The 15779-nt window shown below is 46.9% G+C and overlaps 1 protein-coding gene across 2 annotated transcripts in view; it reads left to right on the forward strand.

Moving 5' to 3' along the window:
• PSD2 (pleckstrin and Sec7 domain containing 2) overlaps positions 1-13238 on the forward strand; it is a 48114-nt gene extending 34876 nt beyond the window's left edge. Inside the window, exons 8-15 of one of the 2 annotated variants that reach the window (XM_066343209.1) lie at positions 2874-2963; positions 3968-4011; positions 5259-5449; positions 5622-5692; positions 6083-6240; positions 7101-7245; positions 8356-8499; positions 11936-13238. In XM_066343209.1, the coding sequence (XP_066199306.1) occupies positions 2874-2963; positions 3968-4011; positions 5259-5449; positions 5622-5692; positions 6083-6240; positions 7101-7245; positions 8356-8499; positions 11936-12145 (1053 nt within the window). In that variant the 3' untranslated portion in view covers positions 12146-13238. Of the gene's footprint in view, positions 1-2872; positions 2964-3967; positions 4012-5258; positions 5450-5621; positions 5693-6082; positions 6241-7100; positions 7246-8355; positions 8500-11935 lie in introns of both variants that reach the window. The other variant, XM_066343208.1, reaches the window with a different exon arrangement.
• The last annotated feature ends 2541 nt before the right edge of the window (positions 13239-15779 follow it).

Genomic DNA, 15779 nt, shown 5'->3' on the forward strand with positions numbered 1-15779 from the left:
TTTCTCCTTTTGGTTCTTTCAATTGTTGTCTTTTCTTTTTTGAGGCTCTGTTATTAGTTGCATACAAATTTAGGATGCTTATATCTTCTGTTGACTGTCCCCTTTATCATTATTATTTGTCTCTCCTTATCTCTAGTAATGTGTCCTGTCTTCAAGTCAATTTTGTCAGATATTAGTGTGGTTGTAGTGAAATTATTTTGTTAGTGTTTGCATTTATACATTTTTCTATCCTTTGCTTGAAAGATTTCTGTTCCTGTACATTTACAATCTATCTCTTGTATCATATACTTAAAAAAAACCAACAAGTCTGATAATATTTGCCTCTTAATTTGACCATATAATGAATTATTAATATATTTGAGTTTACACATACCAGGCTACTATATATGTTTTTTCTTTGATGTCTGTCCTATGTTTCTTTTTTTTCTTATCTACTTTTGGATTATTTAAGTATTTTGGAGGGGAATTTTGTTAACTTGCTAGTTGTGCATTCCTTTAGAATTTTATTTTTTGTGTTTTGCCATATGCATTCTTGATTTATAAAATCTCTTACCAATTCATGGGCAATGAAATAACTTTAAATCACATTAACTCCATTTATTGGTCTCTCAACTTGTATTTTTTGCTCTGTAAGATACACTTTTTTCCCCCCAAAAGTGGATGGGAAAATGCCCGTGCATCTTATAAAGCAAAAAATATGGTATTTTATTAAATATTTTAACACACATTTGGTTCAAAATATATATTTTTCTCCTTAAAACCCAAGGTGTGTCTTACAGTCAGGTGCGTCTTATATGGAGCGAAAACTACACTATATACTACTGCTATCATGGCTTTAACTACTACATCTCTCTCTATGTTTAATTCCCCAGAAAACTTTATTATTATTTCTTCCCACAATCAATATTCATTTTGATTTGGCCACCATTTCTGTTGCTCTTCTTTTCTTTCTGCATATCCGTGCTCCCATCTGGGATAATTTTTCTTTAGTCTGAAGAACACCCTTTGGTATTTCTTATCTTAGTTTCATTTTTTTTTTTTGAAGTATAACCAGGGTGTTTCTCAGGGTCCCTTGTCCTTGGTGGGTCCTGAGCTCCAATTTTTGTTCTCCCGTCCTGGCAGACCACTCAGTTGCTCAGCCTGTTGGCCGCTGCTTGTGAGCTGGCAGGTGCTTCGAAAAGCACCTGGAAAGCTGCTCCTTGTTGGGCTTACCTCCCCATAGCTCCCTTCTTTGCAGGATATTTACTCTTGAAGCCCTTGCTGCTTTAATATTTCTCAGAGGCCTTCACTGAGATGTTTAATTAACATTTTGACCAGCAATTGTTTCTTCTGGGAGGGCAACCAGATAGTCTGTTGTTATTAGGATTGGAAAACTTGCCTGGTTATTTTTTGATTTGCAGTCCCTACTGATGGCTGGGGAATGTTCAGTGTGTGTGGAACTCAGACAGTATTATCAATATCACCCTCATACTCCTCTATTATGAATGCACACATAAATGGCTAGATATGCATATACATACATGCATGTACATGTAAAACATACATATAAACATATGAAACACACTGTATCCAGGCCCATATAAGATATTTTCTCTTTAAGTCTTTGGAAAAGGTGTGGAAAATTCTTGCCTGTCAGCTACTTAGAAAGTCTAATATCATTGTTTTCTGAATTATTCTCTTCAGTATATGAGTGTTGCACATGGTGTTAATAAATTCTCTTTGTTAAAACAGTGCCAAGGTCAATAAATTTGGGAAATTGTCTATGGAATCCTCTCCTTGGAGACTTCCAGCACATTTAAGCATGTTAAAGACTCTGAAACATGTAAATAAACTTAATTGATTATGAAATCCTTTTTGGGGGGAATCCCTACTCCATTGATAGGTAAATCTTGGGAGAAACTGCCTTATAGCAAACCTAAATTCATAAAATCCTGCCTCAATAAGTATCAGGTGTTCAAGGGTCTTCATATTCACAAAGATAAAGTGTCACCCAGTGTTTCCTCAAGTGTAGATACTGGAAGGAGAGTCTGAAAGTATCAGGTGTTGGGTTTGAAGGGCTGGAGCCCGTTTGCTACTCGGTGGGTAAAAAAAGAAGGCAGAACTTAGGGTACACTTATTCTCAGCTTTTGTCTGTTTTTACCTCCTGGAGTAGAGCCATCTGCTCTGATTCCCTTGGTCCCACCACAGCTCTGCACGGGGTACCCATATGTGTTGGGGGGAATTGGTTTTTGACTCTCATTAGACCAAACTCTTCTTCACTTCACCTACCTCTTGGAGGTCTTGCTGCCCCTCTGTACAGATGAGAGGGTGAGACAGTTTTGACAAAATACAGAGCTTCTACTCAGGAGCCAAGAGGCCTGGGTTCAAGTCCTGGAGCTGTGTGACCTTGGGACAGTTAGCCATGGAGTAGTGGGTGAGAGCATGGGCTTTGGTGTTAGATGCGCTCAGCCCTCCCACTTCCTTTCTGTGTGATCATGGGCACATCACCTTCCTGCACCTCAGTTTCCTTACCTGTCAAATGGAGATGATAATAACAACCACCTCACCTTCTCCTTGTTGTGAGAAGGAAACAAGATAATGCATGTCAAGTTCAATACTTGGAACATAGTAGGCACCTGGCAAATGTCAACTATTGTAATACTTGATTCAACCTGACTCATTCATCTGGGTTTGGGAGAACCCCAACTTCTCAGGATGCTTGAGGATCAAATAGAATCTTGAATGTGGAAAAGAGTTTTGAAAACTCTTGGAGACAAAGGGAAGTCCTGCCCTTGATCCTGCCTCATCTTTCCTGGCTGGGCAGGGCAGGGCAGACGTGGGGACCACACCAACCTCTGCCCCTACTCTCAGGCAGAACCATTTCTCCATTTTAGAACATCGGCAAGAAGATGTCCTGCCAGCAATTCATTGCCAACTTGGACCAGCTGAATGATGGCCAAGACTTTGCCAAAGACCTGCTGAAGGTATAACATGCTATGGGTCCCCATTCCCCCAACTGTGCCAGGGTGGGTGGAGAGGAGAGAGGTCTCTGCCCCACTAGATCCTGATATTCCAGATTCTTAATACCGGGGTCAGGGCCACTCTGACTTTGGGCCAGAGTTAAAGACCATCTAGCTCAACATTTGACTGCTCTCTGTTTCTTGAAAAAGGCAAAGAGGTAGGCTTTGTGAGACCTGTTTTTAGTGCTACATTATCACTATTTTTGTCATGGTAATCATCAACACTGCTACCAAATGTCACAGCTGCCATGGCCACCACCGCCACCTTTACCACCACCACTGCCTTCACCTTCACCATCAAGAAAAGCCCACTCATTTCTTCAATATCACCAGGAATAGAAGGAATCTAGTTTTTTTTTTTGAGGCTGAAGCCTCAAGTAGAACTCTGACCTTTCAAGCCTGGTCCATTCTTGGCCTTGGAGGAAGAGAAGGAGGATTTTGGGGGGTAGAAGAGGAATTTAGTTTTAAATAGTGAGTTTGAAGGATCTAGAGATACTAGCTGAACAGTTGGATATGAGTCTAGGGTTAAAAACTAGAAGATTGTTTTTAACACTCTTAACATAATTATGTTCTCACCATCAAGGAGCACTTGTTAAGAACGTATTTATGAGATCAAATAATCTTAGTCCCACCACTCACTTATCCTTTTCTCCTCATCTACTCATTCACCCACCTACCCAGCCTTGCCTGCATCCATCCTTCCATCCACTCACCCATCCACTTGGTCATTCACCTATCACCCACTCAGACATCCCCTACACCCCTAAACTCTCCCCCACACACCCTACATCCAGTCATCCACCCCTCGTCCCCCATTCACTCACCCATCCAACAAACAAGTATGAATCAAACATGCACTTAACTCCACTGGCTTAAAAGTACTCCCTTACTACATCCACATTGCTAGAGGTAGAGGGAGATTTCTTTGATTTTTCATCAGAGCTCCCCTCTCTTTACTCCTCTCCCAGACCCTTTACAACTCCATCAAGAACGAAAAACTGGAATGGGCCATGTGAGTAGTGCCCATGGGCACAGGTATGGGGAGACTGAATTACTGGGAGGGGGAAGTGGAAGATGCTGGGGGGGTGTAAGGGAAATTACTCCTGTCACTCTCCATGGTGCTGATTTCTCCCAACCCAGGGCTATGGTGACCCCTATCCAGCTGGCCAAGCATCTGGTATTGAGTTCCTTTTTGGGTTTGTTTCCTGTCTTGATAAAAAGCGCTCAGTTTTCAAAGAAAACCAGATAGAAGGTGACAGAAGACTATATGACTTTGGGTGATGGGTATGCAACATAATCAAATGTCAAAATAACCTGGAGATGTTTTCTCTGAACCTATGTACCCTGGTTGATTAATGTCACCCCATTAGAATTAATTTAAAAAAAGAAAAAAAGAATAAAATGAAAAGAGAAAAAATTCAATAATAAAAAGAAAAATAAGCCAATTAAAAAAAAGTGTTCAGTGTTTACACTTCTATGGAATAGATTGGACTGTGACTTTAGTTCCATGATACCCACACTGTTTTTCTGTACTGGGGATAGGCATGGGTTTCCTTTAACCCCAAGAATATGATCATATTTTGGTGGCAGCTCTTCTTGGTAGTAGGGAAGGATGACTTCCCCCTAACTTCTTCCCCTGTGAAAGCAGTGAGTCTTGGAGATGCCCAGTCATTTGGAAAGTGGTGTGGTGACCTTGCTAGTTGGGAGACCGAGAGGCTCGGGGAAAAGTGGCTGCCCTGCCCTGCTGTGTTTCCCAGGGTGGCCTGGGTCTTTGAATCTGTGTGGAAGTTCCAAGCAGAGATTTCTAGGAGTCTCAACCCCACAGGAAAGAGCTGGTATTCTTTTACCAGGGCTCAATGGGGATCCTCATTTACTACCTGCCGTCCCTCCACATGTCTGTGGGGCTTGAGCAGCAACTTTCATCTGGCCATGAGTTACTCCTCCCTGGAGCTGGGCTTTCAGTGGTGGAGAGAGGAGAAGGATGATCAGGAAGAAGGTCTGGAGATAGTAAGGTCTCCAACTTTGTGATCAGGGTGAGGATTGGAGCTTGGAGGAACAACCAAAGATCAGAGGTCAGGGGTCAGAACTGAAGACTTGAGGGAGGAGTCAAAGATCTGGATCTATGATCTGGAATTGGAACCTCCTCTTCTCTGCTCTTCACCTCGACCGACTTCCAGGGGAGTGGTTGGTGGGAGAAGGCATGTCGCTGTGTGGCTGAGGCCTCCTCGGAGGTGGTGCTCAGACCTAGTACTTTTCCAGTGATGAGGACGAGCTGAGGAAATCACTATCTGAGCTGGTGGATGACAAGTTTGGGACTGGCACAAAGAAGGTGACACGGATCCTGGATGGTGGCAATCCCTTCCTGGATGTCCCACAGGCTCTCAGCGCTACAACCTACAAGCATGGTGTGCTGACCCGGAAGACTCACGCCGACATGGATGGCAAGAGGAGTGGGTGTCAGGCGGGGGAAGGGATATGAGGAGGGATGCTAGTCCAGATGGGGCCTGCCCCCTTTGCCACTACTCTGGGGATTTACGTGCAGGCAGACATGTGAGGGAGGCAGGGGAGCAGATATTGGGTGGGTGGCTGCAGCCACACTACCTGTGTGTGCCCTGTCCCCAGCACCCCGTGGGAGGCGTGGCTGGAAGAAATTCTACGCGGTGCTCAAAGGGACCATCCTGTACCTGCAGAAGGTGAGAGACTGCCTCAGTGTCCTTACTCAGGAAGGGCCAGCTCATTTCCCCATTCAGCCCCTGCCTTGTGGGGCTCAGAGGGTCCCGGGAAGGACCTGGGGCTTAGACAGGTCGATGCTGGTTTCAGGGAGGGGTCTTTTATGTGCTCAGAGGCTCAGAATACCCAGTGTAAGGCTTGTTCAGGCCTCTGGGATAAGCTGAGGTGCAGGGGGAATCACCTGCAGTGATTCTTGGGGTTGGCATGGCATCACTGTGACAGGAGTTGCAAATAGAGGGAGCTATGTCAACAGAAGGAGGGAGAGCGAGGAGGAGGGCTGGTGAGGGTGGGAAATGCGGGTCAGTAAGCCAGAGCCTGGTCCTGACAGAGGCTCCCCACCCTCGCCCATCCAGGATGAGTACAGGCCTGACAAAGCTCTGTCTGAGGGTGACTTGAAGAACGCCATTCGCGTGCACCATGCTCTGGCCACCAGGGCCTCCGACTACAGCAAGAAGTCCAACGTGCTCAAGCTGAAGACGGCTGACTGGAGGGTCTTCCTGTTCCAGGCACCGTAAGTAGGAGTGGGAGCCCCCTGCTTCCTGGGGGACTCAGGGCCTGCAACATGGAGCCCGCCCCACACCCCTTCCCTCTCCTGCTTCAGTGGGGCACCCTCAGCTCGCCCTGCAGGAGTGGATTGCTCAGCACAAACCCACAGTAAGGGTCCCCATAGCCCTGGTTCTCCAAGTGTGGTTTCCTCAGACCTCCTGGAAACTTGTTAGCAAAGCACTTTCTTTGGCCCTTCCTCAGACCTGCTGAATCAGAAGCTCTGGGGATGAGCCAGCAATTGGGTTTTAACGAGCTCTCCTGGTGATTTGGATGTGCGCTGAACTCCCTACATACAGGGCAGGTGGAGCCTATGAACCATCCTTGACCGTTAGTAGGGGCGGGAAATGGGTAGGAAAGACTTGCCCTGTCCATTACAGTTTCTCTGTAAGGCCTTCCGTCTGGCCCCCTGCACTCCACCTCTCTGTGACTTCAGATTGGGGTTCATGTTTCATATGAGAGAGGCTAGTCCGTGAGCTGTCAGGATGGGCATGCATTTGCCTGGGAAGGTATTGGGGACAGCCAGCTGCCTCGAATAATTCCTGGGCCAGCTCACTCTAGGACCCATCCGTTAGCTCCGTGGCCATTAGCTCTGGACCTGGCAGCTTTATTGTCCTGTGAAAATCCAGTTCTTGCCTGGGGATGGGACCAGGTACATCCAACCCCGACCCCGCCCTCCTCCGCACTTCTTCACCCAGCTGCATGGAGGTATTTGTGCTCTGTCTCTGCCAGGTCATTGCTGGGTGCTGGGTGCTGGGTGCTAGGTCGGGAAGAGGGAGATTCTACTGTGAGAAACTGGTGCCCTTTTCCCTCCTGCCCTGTCCCCAGGAGCAAAGAAGAAATGCTGTCCTGGATCCTGAGGATCAACCTGGTGGCTGCCATCTTCTCAGCCCCGGCCTTCCCAGCTGCTGTCAGCTCCATGAAGAAGTTCTGTCGGCCCCTGCTGCCCTCCTGCACCACCCGCCTCTGCCAGGTACGCACCTCTGCCAGGTATGCACTCCTGGGGTCACGCACCGCCTCCCTGGCTGCCTCCCCCATGCCGGCCCCTCATTCAGCGGCCCTCATCTCAGCTACTGCACGGAGTGCTGGACTCAGAGACAAGGCGAAGGGCAGATGTTCTCTCCCATCCCCACCACACCCCACTCCAGATAGGAAGACAGGCCTCGCACAGCATCGGCATGGGTGTGCTTTTGTGCCAATGGTGGTGTATCCTGTGGCTGTGACTGTGGGTCTGTGGGCATCGTGTGTTTGCGCATGAACCTGAGCAAGTGTGTGTGTCATAGGGAGCTAGGGATAGAGAAACTTGGCTGACCCCTCATCCAGTCATCTACCCTTAAATGTTTTATTTGGGATCCTAAAAAAAACTCCAATTCATCCATATTCCAGTTTCTCAGTTTTTGTCTTTTTGTGTGTGTGTGTGAGGAGAGAATAAATGGAAGACCACTACTTGAGAGGCAGAGGGCAGGGGAAGCTTCTCACTTCCTGTCTTTGCCAGTTGCTGGCCCCTCTCCTGCAGGGCTGTTGTCCTGGGTCTCTCTACTGAGACCCCTACACTTGCCTACTCAGTGCACACACCCATGTCATACATGTGTCTACACACACGCACGCAGCCCATTGCCCGCATAGCAGAAAGTGACGCGGCTGTACTGTGGTGGGTGGGATGTGTGTGTGTGTGCTTGTCTGTCACAGTGTCTCTGCCTGCCATCCTGTGTGATCCTCGGTCTGTGACCATCATGTGTGTCCGGTATGAGTGTAAGAGAGTGAGTGCATTGTATGGAGCCAGGGGCATCTCTGGGGGATTGTATGTCTGTGTCAGGGAGTGTATATGTGCATGTACAAATTTGAGGGTCTCTCACCTCCCGTGCCTGCTGGGGGGGTCTCTGGGAGAGCTGATGCTGACGAGAGCAGAGAGGAAGGAAGGAAGCATTCCCTCGGGTCCGGAGCCTGGCTCTGCCCCAGGTATTGATGACCCTGGTCAGGCCTCAGTTTCCCTGTGGTGAAGCAGACCCTGGCAGGACAGCCTTAGATGTACCCTATGCCACCCTAAGAGTGGGACCTCACGGCCCAGGGCTTGCTTTTGTAGGAGGAGCAACTGCGTTCACATGAGAATAAGTTGAGGCAGGTGACTACGGAGCTGGCTGAGCACAGGTGTCACCCCGTGGAGAGGGGCCACAAGTCCAAGGAGGCAGAGGAGAGCCGGCTGAAGGAGCACTATCTCACGTTTGAGGTGGGTTCTCTGTGGGGCGGATTGTGAAGGACAGAGCTGGGCCGGAGGGGCTGGCTCTCATCTTCCACCTCCTTCACTAATGTCATCCATAACCAGGGCTTCTAGTTTGCGGGTTCCCCATTGGGGGGCTCCCCTGAGGCAATCACCAACTATGCACGGCCTCCTGTGGGCCAGTCTGCACAATCCAGCTGTCAGTTGTTAATCAGCCAATTGTGTCTCTCAAAAAGCAGGAGCCGAGCTCCACCAGATTCCTCCTCTCCCCATCCACCGCCCCTTTCATTCTTCTCCGGGCCCCTCCTCACCTCCACTCCCCTATATGCCCAAATTCTCAGGAAACCTTTCCAAGCAAGCTACAGAACTCTCAAGCCCTAACCAGGTGATCTTCCCCCTTTGTCTCATTTTCCTCTTTCACACATTTCTCAAGAAGAGCAACTTAGTCTCTCCTAAGCTCTGTCCTTTCCATCGCATCTCTCTGTCCACCACCTAATTCTGCCTCACGATGAGGCTAACAGTAGCGTCTTCATGGGGTGAAGGATGAGGGTTGGTTTGGGGGAGGAAGGCAAGGACCACTTGTCCATTTTGGACTGCCCTTTGGACTGCCCTGCACACGGGCATGGACAGAGCAGCTGAGAATGAGCTAGGAAGTCCCCAAAGCAGGAAGGGCAGGAAGTCACCAATCTCAGTTCCCACAGTTCCACACTGATTTTCTATTGAGGTGTAGGGGACAGAGGAGAATTCCCAGGATAGATCCTGACCTTTTGAAAAACATGAAGCTTCGTAGCTTTTGGAAGTTTTCTCAGATCCACTCAACAGTATACAAATGGTGATGGCACAAGCTAAAGTGGGCTAATCTCTTGTGAATTTCCAGGTGTGATTCTTGTCACTTGCCTTATATTAACTGATTTAACTCTCATAGCAAGTCTGAAATGGCTTCTGTTAATATCCCCATTTTACAGACAGGGAAATTGAGGCTTGGAGAGGTTAGACCACTCACCTGAGGTGACACAGTTAAGAAGTGCAGGAGCCAGGATCCTCACCCAGGCATAGATTGTAGCTCTAGTGCCCTGGTCTTTCTCACTCCCACCTGGCTTAACTGGGGGGAGGCGTGGCAGGTGTTGGGGGAGGGGAGGTGAAGCCCAGCAATGAAGGATCTTTCTGTTCATGTGCCTGAGCTGGGCAAGAATAGAGTCTCCTGACCCTTACCTGCTGGTTCTCACCAGCTGTGGTGTGGGCCTGAGGCTCAGCGTCAAGGCCCTCAGCCACTATCAAATCTCCCTCCTAAATGTCTACCAATTTACAACCCACTTAATAGCTTGTGCATTCACTTCTCTCTTCATGCCTGCATCAACACTGCACACTATTGAATGTTTTAATCTTCACCAATCAGATATGTTGAATAAGTGATGTCTTATTGCTATTTTAATTTGGATTAGAAATTTTTTTTTGTGTGTGACAGAGACAGAGAGAGAGACAGAGAGAGAGGGACAGATAGGGACAGAGAGACAGGAAGGGAGAGAGATGAGAAGCATCAATTCTTCATTGTGGCACCTTAGTTGTTCATTGATTGCTTTCTCATATGTGCCTTGACTGGGGGGGCTACAGCAGAGTGAGTGACCCCTTGCTCAAGCCAGCGACCTTAGGCTCAAGCTAGTGACCTTGGGCTTCAAGCCAGTGACCTTTAGGCTCAAGCTAAAGCAAACCCGCACTCAAGGTGGTGAGTTTATGCTCAAGCCAGTGACCTTGGGGTTTCAAACCTGGGTCCTCTGTGTTCCAGTCTGATGCTGTATGCACTGTGCCACTGCCTACTCAGGCTAGATTAGAAATTTTAATGGTGATAAAATACACATTCCAGCCCTGGCCGGTTGGCTCAGCGGTAGAGCGTCGGCCTAGCGTGCGGAGGACCCGGGTTCGATTCCCGGCCAGGGCACACAGGAGAAGCGCCCATTTGCTTCTCCACCCCTCTGCCGCGCTTTCCCTCTCTGTCTCTCTCTTCCCCTCCCGCAGCCAAGGCTCCATTGGAGCAAAGATGGCCCGGGCGCTGGGGATGGCTCTGTGGCCTCTGCCCCAGGCGCTAGAGTGGCTCTGGTCGCAACATGGCGACACCCAGGATGGGCAGAGCATCGCCCCCTGGTGGGCAGAGCGTCGCCCCTGGTGGGCGTGCCGGGTGGATCCCGGTCGGGCGCATGCGGGAGTCTGTCTGACTGTCTCTCCCTGTTTCCAGCTTCAGAAAAATGAAAAAAAAAATATATATACATTCCATAAAATTTACTATCTTAATCATTTGAAAGTGTCCTTCAGTAGTGTTAAGTCTATTCACATTGTTGTACAACCAATCTCCAGAACTTTTTCATCTTCCCACATGAAACTCTATACCTGTTAAAACAACTCCTCAAGCCACCCCCCACCCCCAGCCCCTGGCAACCACAATTCTACTTTCTATCTTTATGAATTGGACTACTCTAGGTACTTCCTCTAAGTGTAATCATACAAAACTTGAGTTTTTGTGACTGGCTTACGTCACTTAGCATAATGTCCTCAAGGTTTATTCATCTCGTAGCATATGTGAGAATTTGCTTCCTTTCTAAGGCTGAATAATATTCCATTGCATGTATATACCACATTGTGTTTATCCATTCATCTCCTGGTGGATTTTTGGTTTGCTACCACCTTTTGGCTATTGTGAATAATGCTGCTATGAACATGGGTGTGCAAATATTGAGTGTGTCTTGCAGAGGGAAGGGTCAATCCTTTTCTTTGAAACCCTGCTTTCAGTTCTTTTTGATACATACCCAGAAGTGGGTTGCTGGATCACATGGTAATGTTATTTTCTGCTTTTTGCGCATGAGCCATACTGCTGTCTACAGCGTTATACCATTTTACATTCCCATCAGCAGCACACAAGGGTTCCAATTCCTTCATATCCTCACCAACACTTGGTATTTTCTGGTGTTCTTTTTCCTTTTACAGTAGCTGTCCTAATGGGTGTGAGGTGATATCTCAGTGTGGTTTTGATCTGCATTTCCCTAATGATTAGTGGTGTTGAGCATCTTCTCATGAGCTTATTGGTCATTTGTACATCTTCTTTGGAGAGATGTCTATTCAAGTCCCTTGTCCATTTATCGATTGAGTTTTTTGTAGTTTCTTTTTTAATACATGCTGGATAATAGACCTTTAGCAGAGATATGACTTACAAATATTTTCTCCCATTCTTTAGATTGCCTTTTTACTCTATTGATTGTGTCCTTTGATAACAGAAGTTTAATCCCATTTGTTTATTTTTACATTTGTTACCTGTGCTTGCCTATTATTTTTGTTGGATTGTTTATTTCATTTTTATTGATTTGTGAGAGTTCTCAATATTAAGGAAATTAGTCTTTGTCATCTAAGATACAAATAGTTGTCTTTTGACTTTGGCCTTTTTCTGCTCTTTCCCTAGAAAAGCCGTTATGAGACCTATATCCACCTCCTGGCTGTGAAAATCAAAGTGGGCTCAGATGACCTGGAGCGGATTGAGGCCCGGCTGGCCACTCTGGAAGGGGATGACCCCTCCCTCCGCAAGGCACACTCAAGCCCTGCCCTCAGCCAGGGCCACGGAACTGTGACTGGTAGCAAAGCCACGAAGGATACCACTGGACCTGATACTTAGCTGGCATGGATGGGCAGGCCCCAGAGGCAGGCAAATGCCCCCAGAGGGGTCAGAGAGCACAATTCCAGCCAGGGGCCACTCGGGCCAGCTCCCGGCAGTTGACGGGCAGCCAGAGGGGTGTGGGGAGCCCTGTGGGCCAAGGAGATGGAGATGCTATTCATGGCATTGACCTTGTATCCTGGGACTTTGCTGGACCTCAGACCCTCTCCCCAGCCCTCACATCCCTCTGCACACGGCGCCTCATTTTGTAGGCCGGTTGTGTGCATGCTCTAGATGCCATCTCACTGGTGAAGCCGGAAGGCCAGTCAACTTCCCGGGCCCTCATCTTCTCACAAGTCCTTCCCTCATCTCCCTTTCCAAGGGCAGATCTTGACTCTAGGTCTCAGCTTGGGCCTCTACTCTTTCTCCTCCTACTTCCTCTGAGTTGACCGGCAGCAGGTCTGCAGACCACCAGCACTATCTTCCCTCCCTCCTCCCTCCACCCAGAGCCTCTGGAATCACACCCCATTCTCCTGTCTCACATTGCAATAATCCAGGACCTGGGCCTGCTCCCTCTATGCCAAGCTGTCTCCGCTCGTCTGTGCGTCCCCCTCACCTTCCGTCCACTGAGGCCACTACTGCTTTCTTTTATACGGACATAAATGTATATATATATATAGGAATTATATATATAATTATATATATATAAGGACCCCCTTTAAAGATGGTTTTGGAACTGATATCAGTTACAGGATGAAATAAGATGAAGGAAAAGCCTGTTGCAGGGCTGCTCTCTGACCCCTGGTGGCCCTGACTCTCTGGGAAGAAAGGTGGAGATAGTGCTGTCCTCCTCTCCATTTTTTCCCTCTTCCGGATGACCTGTGACTTACATTGCTCTTACATTACAGTTGATGTTTTGGAATAAATAGACAGTGCGTGTGTGTGCCACCCCATCTGTCCCACAGGCATCACAGTGTGTGAGTGGGATGGGACCGTGGCTCTGTTTATTTTTTTGGTCTTTATGTTGGTGCTGCCAGGTCTCTGGGCTCCAGAGGTGGCCTCTTGTTCAGATCTACTGTTACAGGAATAAAAGACACTCTGCCTTGCAAACAGACACTTGTCAACAAGCCCAAAGATGTTTGGTGGGGGAAGGTTATGGAAGCCATTAATTAATCCTTGGTCTTGGGAAAAGGTGAACTGACTAGTTGTTGAATTTTTTTTTTTAGGCTATTTCTTTCACTCTTCTAGTGACTCAGAAATGTTAGCAAAGGACTTTTCTGCGAAGAAAGAGAAATTTGCCACATGATGATCACAGACTAGCATCCGTTAAACCCTGCGTTTCTCAGACTGACAAGTGGGGTTGAGGGTGATGGCACCCTTAATACAGCTATAATGAATAAACCCTTTCTGTTTTTAAAATGGATTATGGTAGTTTGGCCAGCAGTTTGACCTCAGTGGTAATATATTTAGTTAAGAAGTCAACCTTGCAACTAAGTACCCAGCATTTAAAAGCCCACTCATATTACAGGGGACATGCGAGTCTGTGGAGAGATGTAGTGATTTAAATCCAGATTGTTTAATTTGGATCAGCTGGAGTGTATTTTATAATCAAACCATCTGGCCCCTTCATTTTGATGAGGGGAATTAAATGTTAATTTAAGTGAAATTTAAAGAACAGTGTGGCAAGATAAAGAGCTCTCTGTACTTTCTCCACACTGTCTCAAAGGTCCTTTGATTTTGGGGGGTCAGCTTCCCATTGTTCACCTCCTGAGGGCAGGTGAGTGACAGCAGAGGAGCAAGCCCTGTCCATTGCAGGCAGATGTGCTTCCCTGAGCACTAGTTGTGCCTCCCATCAGTAAAAAAAAAAAAATTTAGTTCACTTTCTTAATTGTATAATTATTTATTGTAAATTATATACATGTACTACTGTACTAAAATATGTACATTATAAAACATACACAAAAATAGAAATTTTAAGATGAGATAAAAATAAATCTAAATCAAACTTCTAACACTTTTTTTCCTGCATTCTAATGGATCATTATGTTCACCTCACAAAGTAATGCCCATTTTCCAGGACTGTTCAAATCCAGGGGCTGGAAGGACTGCAGGTGGGATGCTGTAAATTGTTGCGCCACCTGGTGGTCCTGGAAAGTGGCTGCAGCTCAGGAACACCTGGGGTTGGCTCTTGACCACAGCGTCTCTTGAGCATTCACCCTCATTCAACGGTCGACAGTGCTGCATATTGTGCTGGATGCTGGGGATACTGTGGTAATTAAAGGATTGACTGGCTACCTGTCCACAGGGGCTCACAGTCTAGAGTGGCAGGGGACAGGCAGTCACCATCACCATTTAGGATGCTGGGAGTGCTGGGAAGACTAGCCAAAAATGACCTAGCAGAGAGAAGACAGATTTGGAGGAGTGGAGAAGACTGATTCAGGAAGCTACCCACGTTCTAAGTGCTCCTGGATACAGGGTGGTAGTAGGGAAGTCATTTAACTGGACTACATCTCTTCCTGACAGGTATACTAAAGATGCCCCAAGACAGAAATTTGAGAGGATGAATGGAGAACGGGTCTCTCTGCTTATACCTGCTCCCTGCTCCCTTTCACACTTGTGAAATGAATGAGTCGCTGCAATAATGAGAGTCAAGAACTAGATTAGGTTCTGGCCTTAGACTCTCAGCAGGTATTTTAGAATCCAGAGTAGTTAATCAGGCATCAAATAGGGCCAATGAATTAACCAGATGGTTATTTAGAATTACTTGGGGTCACAAAAGTTGGTGGATTCACTGGAGTCATGGAGGAGGTTGCTGACTGAAATTTAGAAGGTGACAGCAACTCAGCCCTCAAAAGGGTCAGATGAGGACACTAAACTGGGTCATGAAAAGGTCAATGGGTTCACCAAGAGTTCAATTCTAATTGTTTGGGGTCATGAAAAGGTCAATGGGTTCACCAAGAGTTCATTTCTAATTACCTGAGGTCACAGAGAGGTCATTGAGTTCATTGGCGTCATGGAGGAGGTTTCTGACTGAAGGTTTAGAAAGTAACAGCAACTCCCTCTCAGAAAGGTCAACTGAGGACACTAAACTAGGTCATGAAGAGGTCAATGGGTTCACCAAGAGTTCATTCCTAATTACTTGGGGTTATGAAGAGATCAGTGGGTTCCTTGAAGTCCTGGAGGAGGTTTCTGACTGAAAGTTTAGAAAGTAACAGCAACTTGCTCTCAGAAGTGTCAATTGAGGATACCAAGCTGTGTCATGAAGAGGTCAATGGGTTCACCAAGAGCTCATTTCTAATTACTTGGGGGTCACATAGAGGACTTACTGGCTTTCAGAAAGTTTTAAAGCCAACAGCAAACTCAGGACCACTAGAGGGATCTGGATGAGAATATCAGATGGGGGATAGGAGAGGTCAGCGATTTGCAGGTTTATGTAGCATTTAGTTCATTATTTTCATTTGTTTCTTTGTAATGTAGATTTTTTCCAGTGCCCCCACAATCAATACAATGACTTGAGTTCCCTTATTTTTCTCCATAACCTCCCTTTCATTCACTTTTTGCCACTCTGTGATTCAGGAATAAAAGATACAGAATATCCTCATCACTGTCATCAAATTAGCTATTAACAGGCACCTACAGGCATACATTTTACTGC

The sequence above is a fragment of the Saccopteryx leptura genome, chromosome 6 (genome assembly GCF_036850995.1).
Source record: "Saccopteryx leptura isolate mSacLep1 chromosome 6, mSacLep1_pri_phased_curated, whole genome shotgun sequence".
In the NCBI taxonomy this organism is placed as follows: Eukaryota; Metazoa; Chordata; class Mammalia; order Chiroptera; family Emballonuridae; genus Saccopteryx; species Saccopteryx leptura.